Genomic DNA, 19,391 nt, shown 5'->3' on the forward strand with positions numbered 1-19,391 from the left:
CGCCAACTTGCAATTAGCTTAAACACGTACCTTGCACAGTTAGGTGCACCTGCATCGTTCTGGGAGTGTGCTGGGTTTGCACAGAACAGGTGTAGGGGCCGTCATCTGTCACGTCCACGTCCTGGATCTGCAGGCTGTACTCTCTCCTGTTTGCTGTCGCAATGGAAACTCGAGGGTCCACTGACCATTTGTCACTGCCAGCAAAAATAATGCTCGAGCGGTTCAGCCACGCGCCTTTGGAAGCTCCATCTTCCAAGTAACACCTGGGGGGAAAAGGGAAACCGTAGGTGTGAAAACTCAGACTTCCTGAATACCATTAACCTGCTATCGATTTTTAGATTGCAAACAGCTGCGCCGTCTTGGAGTTGAACCTCAAAACATACGGGGCATTCGTTGATTCACAAACCGATGTAAAACCACGAGCACGTGAAAACAGAGCACAGTTCCATGAAATCTATTTAGAACATTAGTGGCGTGGTACTGGCACAAGTAGGTGTGATTTGTTTACAGTGCCTTACCTGGGGTTTTGTGCAATAGTCACTCATAAGAATAGTTACCACCAAGGCTGCTTTTCAGGGCAAAGTCCCTCTGATCAGGGGCAGCGATACCAGTGCCCTACAATCACATGCACCCCAGACAGATTCTTCTCTTTCTAAATTATAGTTGATGAATATTCCTCCATAAGGACTTTTTTTCCCAGCGAGTAAAAAGTGCAGCCAGAGACAAAAAATACACCTGCCTGAGGAGTGAGGCAGCACTCCTGCCCAATACACCGGGGTCTGAACACAGCACTGGCGCAGGCACTGCCAGCTGCCCAAAAGCAATCAGCTGGAAAACATAGAGAACGAGGTGTGCTGGGAAACCTCATCTGCAGTCTGCTCTACCATCTCCAGAATCAAAAACCAGTTGGAGTATTAAAGGTCAGTATTAATTGAAAATCTTTTCTATAGATACGCGACCAGGAAAATCCACCAACCCAACAAGCTGGGTGTAACGGCAGCATAACCTTCCACCAAGGCAATTAGGCACTGCTGTTATCAGTATTTTGTGCTCCGCATCAGAAAATGTTTGTAATTTTCTCCAAAATAGATCATACCTCCTATCATCTCACATCGCTCACCTGCACACCTGGGTGAGCAGAAATGCTCTTTCAGAGATGCCCCTGAATGTCACTGACCAGTCCCAAGGGCAGCGCCGCAATCCGGCAGCTTCTTTGGCTCTGTGCAGGAAGGAGCCACTGAAGAACTGTGGCAGCAGGTGCCAGCACTTGACTTGAGCACAACCACTGAGCCCAAGGATGCAGGAAGGAAAGCTCACACCTGGGCGTAGGGCTGAGGTGCGCTGCTGCGAGCTGTGGCAGTGCAGTGATATGGAGCCCAACAGTTTTGGGCTCTTCTGTTTGAAATTAGGGATCTCAGGGACAGGTGGGAGAGCAGGGGACAAAAAGGGCACTGATGGCTATTCCTCAGCCCCATGCACGTTGTGGCTGTTGCTTATCCACTGCTTGGACAGAGTCACTATCATAGAATCACAGAATTACTGAGGTTGGAGAAGCCCTCTCAAAACCCTGACCTCACCCCAGCCCTCCCCCCATGCCCACTGCCCACATCCCTCCATGCCACATCCCCGTGGTTCTGGAACACCCCAGGGACGGTGATCCCCACCCCTCTGGAAAGCCTGTGTTGGTGCTGAGTGCTGTTAGGGACAAGAAATTTCCCCTAATATCCAGCCTGAGATCCTGGCATACAACCCGTGTTCCGTGTGGCAGCAACAAGGGATCAGTGAGAATCTTCTGAACTAGAGATGCATTCCTGACCTTCAGCCAGAAGGATGACTTCTGTGAGCAGCGACTGAAATCCTGAAGGAGCAGCAGGTGAGAAACCAAACACAACAATGCGAAGAAAACTGGGGAACACCAGCACAGCATGGCTGTATGATGTTCAAAGATGCTTCACATAGGAAGGAAAACACACACAAGAACAGTTCCTGGCCACGGAAATGTTGGTCTTAAGAAGAGGACAGGAGGGAGGAGATGAGACCTGAGCAGAAGAGAACAGCGACAGCTCAGGTAGGGAACACAAGGCTGGGAGGAGCGGCTCAAATCCTAGATGTGATCTGCTCCCCATTTTCCATACAGGTGACATCAAACATACAGAAAAGGCAGAGCAGAAAAGGGAGATGGCAGCAGAGAGAGCTGGAATGGTCTGAGAGTGAAAAGCCACAAATCCAGCAGCGTGGGGGGTTTGGTGGAGGAGAAAAAGAGAAAGCGGTACTTTGTGGCTGGAAAATAATAACTGTATTATCTGTACTTAAGGAAATGAGGAAAGCGAATCAGGCAAATTTTAGGCTAACCACTGGGAGCACAATAGAACTTAAGGCTTTAAAATGACTTTAAAAGTTTAAGGAACATAATTCAAAGTGCAGTAGACTAATGGGACATTTTTATTTGATAAAGAGATTTTTCACATGAAGGAAATCCAACAGAAGGAGATAATGCGGTAAATCTCTTTGATAAAGCATTTAAATAGTGCAACTATGGAAACTGTTAGGTAGGGGAAAATGGTGATTTAGTAGCTTACGCATATGGCAGCATTGTTTAATGGGAAAAGTGACATTCGCATTAGAAATAAGAAACCAGAAGCGTTGGACTGAAATTCTTCACAAATGATCGCAAAAATAACTATTCAGTCATTTAATTAAGGGTCTCATCGTGGAATCTGAATAGACAGGCAGCTCAGATGGAAGCCGTGTGTGATGTGTAAGACATGAATGGGGGTGGCAGAGGGAAGCGTCCCTCTGAGGGCGGAGGGCTCCATGGAAGGCTGTGAATCCCAGCAGGGATCTGAGGGATCTGGATTTGCTCAGAGTGCCAGGAGCTGCTCTGTGCCAAATGGATCACAGTGAGCAGCAGGCCAGGGGAAGCTGGGGAGCTCGGGTGCTCCCTGGAACCTCTGCAGTGTGTTTCTGCAGCAGCTGGGAGCATCACTTCTACATCAGTGCTCCTGGAGGGACGGCTCCACGTTGCTGCCTCACTGGTGCACAAACACACAGCCACAAATGCGCTGAATGTGTGATCCCCCCCCACAGAGGGCAGCCCCCCAGCTGTGGGAGCAACGTGCCCTGCCTTGAAGGGCTGCAGGCATTGATGGTTGCGGTGCTGATGAAGATGGCAGTGGGATTCCAACCTGGTCCAACAGCCTTCTAAAACAACTGAGGAGCATCGTCCGTTAACGCCTGTGCTCCTGCAGGGAACAGGTGTCACAGATAGACACAAACACCTGCTAAAGCTCTGTGTAGTACTAATTAACAAAAAGAACACCGCACACAATTGCTGCGTGAAACATGAAAGCCAAGGAACAGACAGAGCTGATTTTCAGCTGTTGAGGAACATTTTCACATTTGAAGAAAAATTCCCTTCTCTACATCTACAAATCTGTACAAATACAAATCTACATCTATCAAATTCTCTACAAATGCATTGAGCAGGTCAGGTGTGTAAGCATACTGGGTCCAGAGATGGGATTCAAATGGGGTAATTTGGGAACAGGTTCTTCCTCCTACAATCCTTCAGTGCCCAAAGCAACCCCTTCTCTCTGTCAGAACCCACTCGAATTCCCTCGCTGTGCAAGAAGTGATTTGAACACGTTGCAGAATGTGGCTGAAACCATTTGCACAGGATAGCCTTTACATGACATAGCCTGGTACACGCACCGTGTGTGAAGAATGAAGCGTGTACTGACTCCATGGAAGAAGCAATCCAGTGATACACCTCAGAAATGGTTTCTAATGCAACCAACTGCGCCTCTTTCTGTGCACCGCTCACTTCTTTCTCAAATGCACGCACAACTCTGGAGCAGCTGGTAGGCAGCAGGGCTGCACATCCCCACACACAGAGCAGGCACTGCTGCAGAGCTGCTGCCCTGCATGCACAGCCTACAGCCAGAGCCGCCAAGATGAGCGTTACGAAATGACAACTTGGGTTTGCACTGTGGAATATTTGCCCTTGGGAGCCTTTCAGAGAAGTGCAAGTGCTCACAATCACAGAGTGGCCCAGGTTGGAAGGGACCCCAAGGATCATGAAGCTCCAACCCCCCCGCCACATGCAGGGCCACCAACCTCCACATTTCACAGCAGCCCAGGCTGCCCAGGGCCCCATCCAACCTGGCCTTGAACACCTCCAGGGATGGACGGGGCATCACAGCCTCTCTGGGCAGCTGTTCCAGCACCTCACCACTCTCATAGCAAAGAACTTCCCCCTGACATCCAACCAAAATCTTCCCTCCTTCAAATTAAAACCTTGTCCAGCTGTTATCTTCCCTTTCAAAGAGTTCAAAGAGTGCTCAGCGAACCTGAGAATGCCGTGATGAGTGTGAGCAGAGCTTGCTCTCACATGCAGCTGCCCCACAGCTGTGCCCCACTGCCCAGCACCCTCCTGCCCCTTCCTCTGTGCTCAGCACTCCACAGTGCCACTCATCAATCTATGCACAGCACCGACTATTCCTGCAAGTTAATATGAGCGGCATAGCACAACTAAGGAAAATGCCACAATCCTTAAGCAAAGGAGCTCTTTGCTCTTTTTGCCTTTGCGTTGCTTGGAGAAGGATTGATTAATTTATAGCTGCACTCAGAAGATATTTCTCCTATTTTTATACATAGAAGATTGGATAAAACCTACTCATTTTCTAACTGATGATTGTAATCAGGAGTTCTCTACTCAGGAAGCACAAGAACTAGATTTTAATGCTAGCTGTCACATGGATGAAAGTATTTTACTACTTTAGTATTTTTCTAATCATTATTAATGGGGCCGATCTTCTGTAATTTGTAAGTATGGAGAAGCACACTCTCGCCCCGATTGCACAGGGTTTTTCATCCTATGTTGTGACGCCTCCCCCTTCCCCAGCTCTCAAGCCACATTTCCCAGTAATTAACACCCAGAGCCATTCATCTCCATGCACACAGCTCTTCCTGATGCTCCACTGGGACTGCACACAAACCCCCATCTCGGTGTGCTGGACACCAGCTTGTCTCCAGCAGTCTCAAATACAAGCTTTGAGGGCTGCATCTGGATAGCACTTGTCAGTACTTAAAAATTACAAAACAATCTTCATTAAATTAAGACCGAAAGCTACCATTATCCTCAGCTCTTGTGCAATTACTGACTTGACCTGAATTGCAAAGCTGCGGGGATAAGTGCATTAAATACCGGCTCATACATCTGGAGCTGAATTCAACCCGTGCAGCCCTTTCAGATGTCAGCACATCACCACGTCAGTGTGTCACCATGTCACCCACCGCCCCCAGTGTCCCCACGCAGGGCTCCCCCCAACCCTTCAGCCCCAGGGCCTGGGCAGCAGAAGGATCAGTGCAGAGACAGTGCCGGGAGGCACCGCAGAGATGCTCCTTCACAGAGTCCAGCCCCCATCAGTGAGGAACACTCAGGATCACAACAGGCCCCACCTTGGTGTAGGCTGCCTCTCTGTAACCCGCAGCCCTGCTGTGAACACTTCTATGCCAATCACCAGAAGCCCTGGAATCCAGCCTGCTCCCTTAAGAGCAAGAAGAACTTGGCTTGAAGAGCCCTCATGGCGAGGTGTAGGCAGAGCTGTGGGTGCTGAAAGAGCAGAGCTAAACCTCCCCCTGGAGCATCCTGCAGTGTGTGAGCTGCCCCGTGGCAGGGCAGGGGCACACAGGCTGGGAGTGCATTGACTGATGCATCTCCCATGAAACTGGTTTAGGACTGGGCTATAGATGCTTTGGATTCAAGGAAAACCTTTGCAAAAAACAGCATTGTCAAAATTCCTCTGCTTTAAAAAGGGATTGGCTTTGAACTGAGCAACACAGAGGAAGGGAGTGGGTCAGGGTTCAGCTCAGGAGCACAGCAGAAGGTGAGATTGGTGCAGCTAAGCTGCAGACCTAGGAATGGCACAGAGACGTGCTGAGAGCTTCTGCAGAGCCTCCATCCATGAGCTGCTGAGCGGCTGCTCTGAGTTCTCCATGGGCTGCTCTGAGGAACATCTCAGCATCTGCCTGATGGAATAACTCCTGAACAGACAGCTCAGGTGGACTGAGTTGGGCTCAATGAACCTTATGGATTCCTTCCAACTCGGGATATTCTATAATTCTGTTATTACAGGCTCTCTTTTCCCAGTTCAGCTGTGATTAGACATCCCCATATCTCCTACAGCTTTGCAGTTCTTACAGAGCAGTCTCAGACCCACGCAGGTCCCTCTGCTGTCCCCAGGTCTTTGTCGTGTTCATACAAGAGTTTAACAACAAGAAATACCAATAGCATTTTAGTCACAGAATCATAGAATCCTGAGAGTTGGAAGGGACTTTTAAATCTAAATCCTAGCAAGATTAATATTTTTTCCCCCCAAAACAACATTCAATCCTTAGGAAATATGCAGAGGTGAACACAGCCTGCAGAGGGAGCCTGCTGTGCCACAGATGGGCAAAGATGCAAAGAGATGAGCAGGAAATGTGGGGGGACTGGCAGTCAGGAGCTGTGCAGGGCAGGAGCTCAGAAGTGCTGGGGTTGAGATCCCACCTCAGAGCCCCATCCTGCAGCAGCAGAGCAGACCCAGTGGCAGCAAACAGCATCCCGTTGTATGAGCAATGCCTCAGAGTTACCTCTAAAAGTACTTTCTGCTTAACAACACCAGCAGCACTCAGTTGGGGTGCACTCGACTGCTTTGTATGAGTGCTCCTTCCTGCACAGCTCACTCTGCGTGCTGAGCTGCCTGCCCCCTGTTGACTCGCAGCAAGCAGAAAATCCATTGCAAATGTACGTGCTACGTGTCTGCAGCAGCACTGGGTGAGCCAGGAATAAAGCAAAGCTGATCTAATGGATGGAGACTTCAGCTTCTCTCTACAACCAGCAGCTCCCAACAAACATTTATGAACTTTGCAGCATTTTACTTCAAGACCCTGCAGACATGCAAGCACTGCTTTGGTTACCCATGCTGCTCAGGCCTGACCCCCTCTGCCAGGCCACCATATCGCCACCACATCACCATGTCCCACATCCCCACATCACCGCAGAACCACAGAACGGTGTTGGAAAGGACCTCAGGGAGCACCAAGCTCCTGCCAACCACCAGATGAAGTCCTGGCTCAGGCTGCCCAGAGCCCCATCCCACTCGGCCCTGAGCTCCTGCTCAGGGATGAGGCACCCACACCTCTCTGGGCAGCCTGCTCAGCACCCCACCACTCTCAGGGCAGGGGCGGATCAGCCTCTACATGTGAACACTTTGATGGAAAACCAGTAGAGGATCAGTTCTGCACAGCGCGGTGTGACTTGTTTAACTAGAAGTGGTTTGCGTTGTTTTTTTTCCTGTGAGAATATTTTAATTCTACTTTCAAAATATTTTCCCAAACACGGTTCAGAACGTTTGCATTAATTTAAGCAGACGCTGTCCTAATTCTGCGCTCGTCTCTATCTGCATCACGGAAGCGATCTTAGGACAAAAAAGGGCGGTTAATTAATTATTAATTAAGCGGCTAATGAAGGATTAATTAAAGGATTAAATGAAATCCCTTCGGACTGTAGGACTCGAAGGGTGAGCTCGGGATGGCAGCAATGTGCTCCGCAGTGCCACCAAGGCTGCACTCAGCCCACACCGCCGTTGGGCGCCGCGGTTCCCCGGCCCATCCCTGCACACAGCCGGCAGGCGGAGCGCAGGGAGTTGAGCAAAGCCTCTCCTTCTGCCCCAGCCCTCATTGCCCGATGGTTTCAGCACAAAGCTGCAGAGAGCAGCACGCCTTGCACACACCCTGCCCTGCCCGCAGCACGACACGCTGCCGCTAACAGCCCCGGCTCAGCGGTGTGATTTGGTACTCCCAGCACTGCCCACTGCTGCCACCTCGGCTATGGATTGATTAACTCCTTTTGTGACAAAGGAAAAACAACTTCTGTAAACGACACAGAAGAGTTCTACCATGCGGAACAGTCAGCAAACCATTCGCTGCACGGCCTTGTCTTCAGTATTTTGTGCTGTTCCCTATGGGAGAGGAGTGTCAGAAGCGGGGAGCCCCGCTGTTGGTGTGGGAGCAGTGGATGCCTCTGTGGTGACCCCTGCATCTGGGGCACACTGCTCTTTGCAGGAGAAATTTCTCCTACAGAGAACATGATGCTGTGAAATGGATAACACGACAGGACTGCTACCCTGCCAGCTGATCTCTGAATGTCCAGCTTTTACATTCCACACCTTTCTCTCAGATAAGCGATTTTTCACTTTAGACTTCATAAAAACCAACATTCACACTGAGTGAAAGCAAGCTGGATTTTAGGGTTTTCTTATAATAACATCTACTGTACAGATAAATAGGACACATGAGACAGGGGGTAATCGGGTACCGTGTTGTGTCCCTCATCAGATCAGTGCTGGCCCAGGGCTCCTTCCAGCAGCCCTGCAGGTTGGGTCTCTCCAGGGCGGTTTAAGTAAAATAATAGAGTTAATGACAGAAGCAAAGCTACCTGGAGAGGTTCAATTCATCTCGGAGTGCTTCGTGCCATTATCTTAAAAACATACAGTGTAGTAATCACTTGAAGTAGTGATAACACATAATTGTATGCTTCTCATAAATTACAGGTGAATGGGAGTTTCAGCTAATGAGTGCCAAATAGCGGCTCAGGAACTGCAGTGATTACAGAAGATGTGGTGATGAATGCATTTATTATTGGGGTATTGCAAATCTTTTTATAGCAGAGACGGAAGTTGGGAAACAAGTAGCCAGCACAGCGTGCATGCATGGCCTCACTGCTGTCACACTGACACTGCAGAGCTGCTCATAGCACACGGGAGCAAAGCAAACGTTCACATCCCTGGGCACGCACGTGGTTTGTGTGCTGTGTGCAGAAAATGTGTCCTCAGCACAGCACTGACTCTGGACACTGGCGCCTGTGGGGATGCAGCACTCACAGACACCTCCTGCTATGCTGGGGAAGGGCAACGAGCAGAAGAGGCCATTCCACCACTTCCACTTCGGTGGAAGTACCTGAGAAGTTATTTTCATCCCACTGCAAAAGGAAACTAAAATTTAAAATCTCAGAGGCTTCCATAAAATAGAATTTTCCACCCAAAATAGTAACCAAGTAATTCACGTGACTGCTATCAGGGCCGGTACACGGTTCCATCTGTGCTTCCCTCTAGGAACATGTAGTGAGCTGATATACTGCTGTTTGGAGTCTTAGTACTAAATAAAAGTCAGGGAAATCCAATTGTGCTGCAACCCCGCGTTGTGGTGGAGCTCTCGGGAGGGGAGGATGAGCTCTGTGCTCAGAGGAGGGAGGTGAGGCTGGTGAGGCTCATGCATTGCAGTGCCGCGGAGAACCCCAAGCTCAGGTGGGCTCAGGTGTGTTTGAATTCTCATCTCTTACAAGATATATCCCATATCCAAGTCTTCCCTTGGAATCATTCACATTTAAAATTTAAACAAATCATTTGTCTTCTACGATAATGGATAAGATTCAGAAAAGTGTTTGCTTTTAGCATGGCAAATTATAGCAAAAAAAAAGGCTTTGAAATTGCTGGAAGAAAATAAATCTGAACAAATTCTGGTTTCACCTAGTGCTTGGCCTTGTAGCTTTTATGGAAGTAAAAAGCTACACGGGTAATCTGAAACTCTGTTTTCCTGTCTTTAACTTAGTGGCCATACTGCAGCCATGATGCAGCCACGATGTGGCGATGGATTGCAAACACGGCAGCCTTCTTTCTATGCTCCTGGTTGAGCTCAGCATGGACAAGACCTCACCCCAACCTATGACAGCATGGACAACTGTCTGTGACCAGTTGCTCAGCATGGATTCTGCAGAGCTCGGAAGCAAGCCCTGCACTGCGCACAGCGATGCATGCAATGTCTGATGCCTGCCTGATGTCCCTGCGCAGAATCAGGCCCTTAGGCTGACACCTATTGTGCAACACAGCCATGGCTCGGGTTAGGCAGTGATCTTACAAGTCATGAAAAGTCATGGAAATTAAATGCACTCATTTGGGATGCTAAAAAAGGCATTTCTCGCTACAGGTCTTCTTTTCTGGAGAAATAAGTAACTGACTGGAGCACACAGCAGAGGGATGAACAAACTCTCCCCAAAGCCATCCAGTGATCCAGTGAGTACCTACATGCAAATATTTGTGTAAGTCCTGAGAAATCCTTTGTGTCATTTGAATCTGTTCTGAGATGACTGCAGCTTGCACGAGGGCTCCCAGGCAAAGTTTGATGCAACCTGACAACATTTGCATAACCTTTGTGTAGGAATGAAACGCTCCCGCGTAGTTTCCTTTAGCACATTACCCATAAACAGGCTTTTAAGTAATAACTAGTGGGAATTCCTTTTTTCTTTTCACTTTATATTTTCCCTTTGAAAAAATATCCAGCCGTCTTATTCATGTTCAAAATATGTTAGCTGATATTTTACTTGTAAAAGAGGCGGAATGACAGAACCACGTTGTTTGAAAGCTAACCATTTCACATCTCCAGTGTCACGGAACAAATAGACTTTTCAAAACTGAATCAATTATTGATAAACTCTGTATGTGGTATATTAAAATGTAGAGTGCATTAACAGGTGAGGTAACACGCTGCAAAGCATACACGGCGCATTAAAAATCACATTTCTATAGAACAGCTGCAAACAAATCTCTGTATGTTTTGACATTAAATGACGCCTTATTGCATGGTTTTGACTCATAATGGTCAGAGAGCAGCTGTGTTGAAGAACTAGAATTAGAAGTATCAGCAACCGCACTTGGCACATCCCCGTCCCGCCGGCACAGGTGGCACCAAAAATCACCCAGTGAACAACCAGACCAGTGAATGGAATTTTGCTCCTCTCCACCTCAAGCAATTGGGTTCTGCACCACACAGCACAAAACTGAATAGAGCACTGCATGACCATCTGGTGTACGTAACCAGATCGTTACGCACATCCATGTACACATCACATGATAACTGAACTGCTAACTACGTTGCTCTATACATGCATTGCTACCTGGTCATCATATAACAACAATGATTCCTACACCTTTTCAGGAGGCTGCCTAAGTCGAAGTTGAAATCAGTCACGGCCAAGCACAAACACAGCAGGGCAACATGCTGCACATGGTGGGAAGCACTACTGAGCAGCACGAGGAGTCCCACAGAAAGCAGTGCTCCACCTAGCCGTGCCAGCTGTGCCAGCTATGCAGCCATGCCAGAAAAGCAGCCGTGCCAGCTGTGCAGCCAGCTGCTGTGTCCCTGCAGTGGCTGCCCAGCCACCAACCCAATTCTGGTCTCTCTCCCTCGGTCTTCGACTGTCCCAGAGTAGAAATGGGAACACTTCACTGGAAAGAGCTATGCAGCAGCCTTATCTCGTTTGAAATTCATCCCACACGTGCATCTACACATGTATTTATATATGTTTATTTAAATTAATGGATGAAATATGTTTCGTTCTGTAACTCCCTGAGCCCCACGAGAACCACTGAGCAGGCACAGCCCCTCTCACCCCGAGCAGAGTGGGAATGAGGAATGGCAGTGGGTGATGGCCCCACGGAGCCTGGCAGCCTTTCAGCATGAAGAACAGCCACATGGGTTTTGATTAAGTATCTCTGGAAGGAACTGAACTGAATTCAGACTGCAGGGAAAAGAGAAAAAATAAAACAACAACACCCAAACAAGCAGAAAACCTGGCTGTGTCCTGGGCAGAAATAATTGAAAGTCCACGTGGGACCTCACCATGACATTTGTGAAGTCTGACTTCATTAGAAACAGCTACATTGCCTCTGATTGCTGATCCACCTTTCCTGCTCCTGCCCAGACAAACACAGCGAATGCTGCTCGCCAGAACGGCTCCATCTGCCCGCCCACTCCGTGCCATTTTTAGATTCCTGGGCTTCCTTTATCTGCTGGGTTATTAATGCAGCAGCCACGCTCACAGACCATGAGAATGCTCAGAGAGCCGCGGAGCAGTGAGCAGCGCTGCCCTCAGGTGTGCACCAAGTCGCAGCTCTGGCATCACCCACTGAGCAACTCCTCCTCCAGGGGAGCCCTCGGCTGCTGGGCCTCAGCAAGTGCTGGATGGGACCAGAGAGTTCACCCCAACAAAAGCGACCTCCCAAACACATCTTCATATGAGAATGAGGGTCAAAGACCATTCTCTAGCAACTCATCAAGGAAGCAGGGAAAAAAGGCTGATCCCCACAGGCGGAATCACAGCTGTATGTGGTGCTGCAAGTCCTGCTGCAGGCTGCAAGAGGAACCAGCTGCATGGGCTTAAGAATGTGCTGCAGCAACGGGAGGAACGCAGTCAGCCTGGGGTGGTGAGCTGGGATGGCTGCAGGATGTTGGCTCTACTTCTTCTCAGTATTTTTTAAAACACACATTTGCACCACAAATAGCACGGCTCAGAATGAGGTTATTAATCTTGGAGAGCAACAGATATCTGAGATTAATCGACTTGTCTCTCATAAACACTATCTGCAACTCCGGAATAACGCAGGAAAACATTTTCTAAAGAACATGCATAGGCATTACCTCCTTTTTGCCCAGTCATATCCTCAGCATAAGGTGTTAAAGTATTGCTGATTTGGTTTTTTTTTTTCCTTTTTTCTTTTTTTTTTTATTTTATTTATTTATTTTTTTTTTTTACAACAACTAGGCAAACATCAATAATTTACTCTGATCTATAACACAGGAAAGGTAATTAACAGGAATTTGCTGATCCATTAAGAATGTATGAACAGAGGCTGTCTAGGGGCTGGGCACAGGACGAATCCAAAGCCAGGCCATCCCTGCACCCAGCTCACAGCTCCTGCTGTGCAAAACCCCGAGGTACCTCCATGCAACCCCCATGTTTCCTTGTTTGTTTGCCTACAAGAAACAGAAAACACCAAGAAATGGATCAAACCCATCTCTTACTGCAATAAATGCTATTTATTTTCATTAACTGTATAAATTTTAGTGACAGTTGGTATTTTTCAGATACCAACACCATTATTCCTCTCTCTGCTGTGAGGTGGATGCATCTGCAATATGTTCTACTTTTTGTTGAAGTAATACATCTTACATGAAATCCTACTATCAAAGAGATTGCCATCTGCCAATGGCAGAGCTTGCTTGACTTCTCCAACCACCACATCAGCAATGCCACTGCCCCAGAGCCTGGCCCCATCACAGCGAGGGCTTTCTAAGCAAACTCATGAAGGAGTGGAAGACACTCTAGATACGAAACTCAGAATATTGACAGAATCATCACATTTCAGAAGCTGCTGTGTTCTGCCCTTGAGTTGGATGAGGCGTGGGGTGACGGAGAGCTGGCCGTGCTGCTGCAGGAGCTGGCAGGCATGGAGCAGCACTGAAGCCCCCAGGTGACACCCAGGGCCACATCCTGTCGTGTTGATGGGCACCAGCACAGCGATGATGAGCTCAGATACATCGTGGGAATAACAGTGCTGGGTCTGATCATAGAGACCGCTGCCCATGGCTCCGAGGGATGGAACCACCGCCAAGGGAGCAGGGAAGGGGAACCTCACAGTTTTTAAAAGTAAGCATGCTTGGCCTTTGTTTCTTGTTTCTGTTAGTAGAAGACAGAGAATTTACCTACATAATTGCACATAAATTACAAATTTGCAGACGATTGTAAAAAATAATGACCTAGCTTTCAACTGTTACACATACTCAGCTCCAATTAACTGCAGTGAAACTCCGTGTTTATACCCAGGGATGAGTGAGACTTAATTATTTCCAGTATTTTTAATACAAATTCTGTTTGTGTGTACAGAAGCGTGTTTATGGCTATCCGTGTATGGGGGGATAATGGAGGGCTGACTTCGTGCACGGCCACAGATGCCTGATTGCATGTTTATCTATAATGGGCATTTCAGTGGAATGACCCAATAATTTTGCTGGCCAGACTTATTCCAATACTGCATGTTAATTGCTAGAGCGAGCTGAAAATAGATCTTAAAATAGGATGTAGGTGGTTAGCCCCACGGGAAAGAGGAATGAAGTACGTGGTGTGTGATGCTGCCTATGGTCAGAAAAAGTGAAGCAGCAGTGAAGTTGGAGACAGGTGGGAGCAGGGGGGGAGAGCAGCTTTGCTTACAAAGGGAGCAGCAGCCAAATCATGCCCACTCCCATGCAGTGAGCCCCACACGTGGTGCAGGTGTAGCCATACCACAAGTGCACTGTTCTGTGGGCACTGAGGCAGCTGCCAACCAAGCTACACACAGCAGTAATGCTCAACACATGGGTATTTTTAACCTAAAATTGTTCTTCACAGGTGAGAACCACAACTAAAGCCCCCGCAGCCCTGGGCAGAAACCAGCCCTGCAGCCCACCAGAACTCCTTCACTGGTATCCCAAGGTTCCAGCAGTAACCTTGTCGTAGTTGTGTTTGCACTTGTCCAGAAATTTCATTTTTACAGTACTTCAGTCATGTGTCAACATATCAAAAATTTCTGTAATATTTATCCTCCTGCTCTGGATAACCTTGTCAATCTTAATTATAGCTTAGGGTAGGCAAACAAAATTGGCTGCGTGGGTCCAGATGAGCTGTGCCATTGTTCAACGTGCTGCTGTAATACATTCCATACTTTTAATACACCAAAGCATTTTAACTGCTGTTGCACACTGTGCACACAGTCATTTGAGCTCTCAACAACATTTATTTGTTTAGATTCCAACCTATAAAACATGAAATAATACATTTCCAAGACTCTAGGTGCCCTTGACAAATAATTAAAAAGGCAATTCAACTATTTCTCAAATACCACTGGCACATCAAAAACTTTGCTCTGCATAAAATTGTACAAATGTCAAACTTCCTTACCTAAAATGTCACAAAACTTTATTTCCTCCTGTCGCTGTTCCCACTAAGACAGCAGTCTTGCCTGCCTGCCTCTCAGATTAAAAACCCTTTCAAGCCAAAGGAAGCCATGGATTCTCCCCTCCCAGGGCAGCTGCACTGCACCCTGCCAGACCCATCTCAGCTCACCATGCAGCAGTTCCCACACGGATCCTGCCCTGCTGGCTGCTCACGCTGGGCAGCTCTCTGGCCCCAGAGGTGCTGCTGGGGGAAGGCCAGGGGCAGAGCACAGAGTTCTGCAGGGCCAAGCAAGCTCTCCTTGGTATGGGCATCTGCCTGGGGCAGCCCCACCAACAGCACACAGAAGGCAGGGTAAGCAAATGTCTTCTGAGAAAGAAGACCTGGTTGTTGAAATGTCCTTCCACTCTCACGTGATGCTTCTGGATTCTTCCACAACATCCAAGGATCACAGAATCACAGAATTGTAGGGGTTGGAAGGGACCTCCAGAGATCATCGAGTCCAACCCCCCTGCCAAAGCAGGTTCCCTACAGCAGGTCGCACAGGTCGGCATCCAGGCAGGTCTTGAACATCTCCAGAGCAGGAGACTCCACCACCTCCCTGGGCAGCCTGTTCCAGCGCTCCATCACCTCACTGTAAAGAAGTTCTTGCGCACATTGGTGCAGAACTTCCTATGCTGCAGTTTCCAGCCATTTCCCCTTGTCCTGTCTCCACTCACCACTGAAAAGAGTCCGGCCTCGCCATTCTGCCCCCCACACCTCAGATACTGATAGACCTGGATCAGGTCCCCTCTCAGTCTTCTTTTCTCAAGGCTGAACAGACCCAGTTCACTCAGCCTTTCTCCATAGCAGAGACGCTCCAGGCCCCTCACCATCTTTGTGGCCCTCCACTGGACTCTTTCCAAGAGATCCCTGTCTGTTTTGTACTGGGGAGCCCAGAACTGGACGCAGTGCTCCAGATGAGGTCTTACCAGGGCAGAGTAGAGGGGGAGGATCACCTCCCTCGACCTGCTGGCCACGCTCTTTGCAGTGCACCCCAGTAAGCCATTGGCCCTCTTGGCCACAAGGGCACACTGCTGGCTCATGGCCAACCTGTCATCCACCAGGACACCCAGGTCCCTTTCCGCAGAGCTCCCCTCCAGCAGCTCATCCCCCAACCTGTACTGGTGCATGGAATTATTCCTCCCCAGATGCAAGACTCTACACTTGCTTTTGTTAAACCTCATCCATTTTTTTTTTGCCCAGCTCTCCAGCCTATCCAGGTCTTGCTGAATGGCAGCACAGCCTTCAGGCGTGTCAGCCAATCCTCCCAACTTTGTATCATCAGCAAACTTGCTGAGGGTGGCCACTATCCCCTCATCAAAGTCATTGATGAAGATGTTGAACAAGACCGGACCCATCCGGATGGGATGACATCAGGACGCATCAAGGCATAGCATGACCCGTGGGTGAAGCCATGTTAGCCATGTCTCACACTGAGACACACTTCCATCGCTTTCTCTTCTCTGTCAGGACTCAAAGATCAGCAGAGGAAAAGGGAAAATAAAGAAAACAAACCACAACCTCTCTCATTGCTTTTTCTGTACCATATTATGCTCTCTCGTATCCAACCTGTACCCCCTACTGCTATGGGACTGCAACTCTATGAACTCAAAGCAAATATTCCCAGCAAGTGCAACAATCCCAGTCATCCTTCATCAGCAGCAGTGAATGACCAGTGACAGGGAAAGATGCAAATAACACAAGAGTTAGAAGCTATCTCCATCGCATCCACTGCAGCCATTTATCAGAACAAACAAACACACAAGAATGGAGTGGAGCAGCATAGAGTGGAGCAGAACAGAAAAGCGCAGAACAGATCCAGAACGAGAAAATTTAAACAAACCAGAGAAGCCATTTCCAAAAGTACAGCAGCGTTTTATAGTGCTTAACCGCTGCCTGCGTTTCAGCTGCTTTCCTTCGTGACATTTAATCTGTAATTATTCCTCAAATTGCGCTCCACAGTGCTGCTCAGGAGCACGTCGAGGATCCTCCCGTAACCTGCATTGACCAGAGCAGCGCTGGGGCTGAGGGCAGTGCCCACATCCCTGCACTCCTGCGTTAACAGCATCCAGCCCACGAAGAAAGGCAGGATGCATACATTGCCCTTACTTCAAGACTCGATTCCTAAGGGAAGGGTTTTATATAAATCATATTTTCATAGCGTAGACTGAAAAGCGTGGCTGGAGCACTTTCATCCAATTTCTGTAAAGTGTCTTGAATGAGCAAGAAGTACCTAGCCCTGAATATAGACTTCTGAGAGAAATTAGGAAAAAAAATGATGTCTTAGTTATAGCTTCCCTAAGGCTGCTTCAAGTGGAGAAATATGGACTTACTTAGCAAATTATCACAGTTGAATTTTACATATACTGTGATACTAGCAGTTATTAATGGCTTGCTCAGAGGCCAGGCTATTCCTCCCCTTCTAAATTCAAAGATGTGATAGAACAAAAAAAAAAAGCACATTTCATCAACAGTTAACCTTTTCCCATATGGATAAAAAAATGAATGAATCATTGTGCATGTGGATTCTTAGCTTCTGTCATGAAGTCCTTGCTTAAAATAAATGAGCAAAAAAAGGCATCACCGAAGTCAGAAATGGAGTTCCAACCTCAGCGGGACCCTGCTGTGTCCCTGCGGCTGGTACTGGCTGCACTGCCACTCTCAGTGGAAGAAATGCATATATACATTTATTGCTTTGACCAAAATTTGGCTTAAGGACCAAACCTCACTTTCTACTGAAAGCGTCAAAACATTTTCATGGAGCAGAAGTGATAAAATATTCCAGTTCCAAAGGAAAGTATGTTGGTGCCACCGTGCTTATGGATGGCAAGCCAGAGCTCAGGGGAACAGAAATTCACAAGATATTGACTACAATTTGCCAAGAAACCAGGATCAAGAGGTTCCAAAGGCGTTTAAGAGCTTAGAGGTTCACAAAGCTGTGAAATTCATGGGGAATTTGCATTGGTATCAACTCAGTTTTTTTATTGCTGGCTTTTTCCCTCTGGCATGTACAAAGACTGTTTTTGAAAGCAGAGTCTTTAAATTAGAAATGGCTTTAAAAATGCTGCTAAGATTCAAGAAAGATCCCCGAAAGATTCATTCTGAAACTATTTCATACATGATAATTATGAAACGTGGTAATTATGAAACAAGCTCGGTTTCACTGCTGTATTTCATTCTGGTGGCTAATTGCAGCAGCTTGGCCAGCACACTGCTGGTGAAGGTAACGCCTGCAGTGCCCTGGCCATGGGCAGACCCCATGGGTTGCTGTGCCTTCCATCCAGGAGCATTGGAAGACCTCATGCTCCCAAGCAAAGAGGCAGCAGCCATCAGTGTCACCTGTGAGCTCATTCCCTTCCCTGTTTCCTCCTGTGTGTGTTACCAGACAGCCAATATCCCAAGAGAGTACGTACAGAGGAAGATTGAACTGAGGGCAATAGATCTCAAAGCATTGGCCAAAGGTGGAGAAGGGCTTTCTCCATAACAGCTCATCTCTGCAAGCAAGAGAAGAGGCAGCACTGTGGTGTGGCAGTGCTCTCACACTGGGCTCTCATCACCTCCATCCTGGAGGGACACGGATGAGCCGCCAGGGATGGAGCACAGTGGGGATGGGACTGCCTGGAGCTTGTTTGCTCCCCCATTGAGCAATACTCCATCAGCCCTCAGGCTGGCAGCGCTGGCTTCACAACACAGAGCTGCTCCACTCTGCCTCGTGCAGTATTGATTCTCAGAACAAGCTCTGTAAACATCAATATTTTTGTGCTTCAAGTTGACAAAACACAGCACAGTGAAATGCGCCCCGCTGGCTGCACATGCCCGGTCAGAATGGAGAGCAATGGGGCATGTTTAATGGGAAAGGATGGGGACAGTTGGGAAGGGTGTGGAAAGGAGAACAGGGCAAGGAGGGGGGATCAAGTGCCAGAGGGGAAGGCAAGCAAAGAGCTGCAGCACGGGGAGGGGGCACAGGGGGCAGCAGGGCTGAAGAGATCAAGATATTTCTGGTTTGGTGGTTGTTTTCACTAGCTCCTGCCTGAGCGCGTGCACTGATCGCTATAAAGAGCATCTCTGTTCTTGCATAATTGAGGCACGCTACAAAACGCGGGGCCACTCATCCTGGGCCCCATCCCCACTGCCAACCCCACTTCTTGCCCAGTGCTCACTTCATTGTTTATGAGCTACACATGGAGTGCCTTAACAGCTCCTACACAAAAACACGACAGCCCTCAGGCTGAGCTGCACAAAGCTCAGTTTTAGAAGAAAACATATTTCCAGTCGGCAACCAGGTGTGCTGCTATTATTTCTGCCATTAATTATGCCATTTATTAATTTCAACCGTTTTCTCCTTACCACACACAGATTTGAAATAAAATATGCAAACACATTCAGTGTCTACGAAAGGGTACGTTCAGCTGTGAGCAGAGCAGATTTCCATTTTCCTAATGCTATCTGGCACTTGCCTCTGTCCAGTCACATTAGCCGCTAAACGATTCCAGCTCTATCAGCCCATAAAAATGTGCCAAATCAAATAGGAATTTATAATTCT

At 48.1% G+C, this 19,391-nt stretch overlaps 1 protein-coding gene across 2 annotated transcripts in view; it reads right to left on the reverse strand.

Annotated features, from left to right (window-relative positions):
- The window catches only part of NEGR1 (neuronal growth regulator 1), a 169,405-nt gene that overhangs the window by 87,755 nt on the left and 62,259 nt on the right, over positions 1–19,391 (reverse strand). For both annotated transcript variants that reach the window (XM_042873586.1, XM_042873585.1), the window contains exon 2: positions 31–263. In XM_042873586.1, coding sequence (XP_042729520.1) covers positions 31–263 — 233 coding nt within the window. The remainder of the gene's footprint in view (positions 1–30; positions 264–19,391) is intronic.

This window comes from Lagopus leucura, unplaced genomic scaffold (assembly GCF_019238085.1).
Source record: "Lagopus leucura isolate 7727_CA_CO unplaced genomic scaffold, USGS_WTPT01 Super-Scaffold_100009, whole genome shotgun sequence".
Taxonomy (NCBI): domain Eukaryota; kingdom Metazoa; phylum Chordata; class Aves; order Galliformes; family Phasianidae; genus Lagopus; species Lagopus leucura.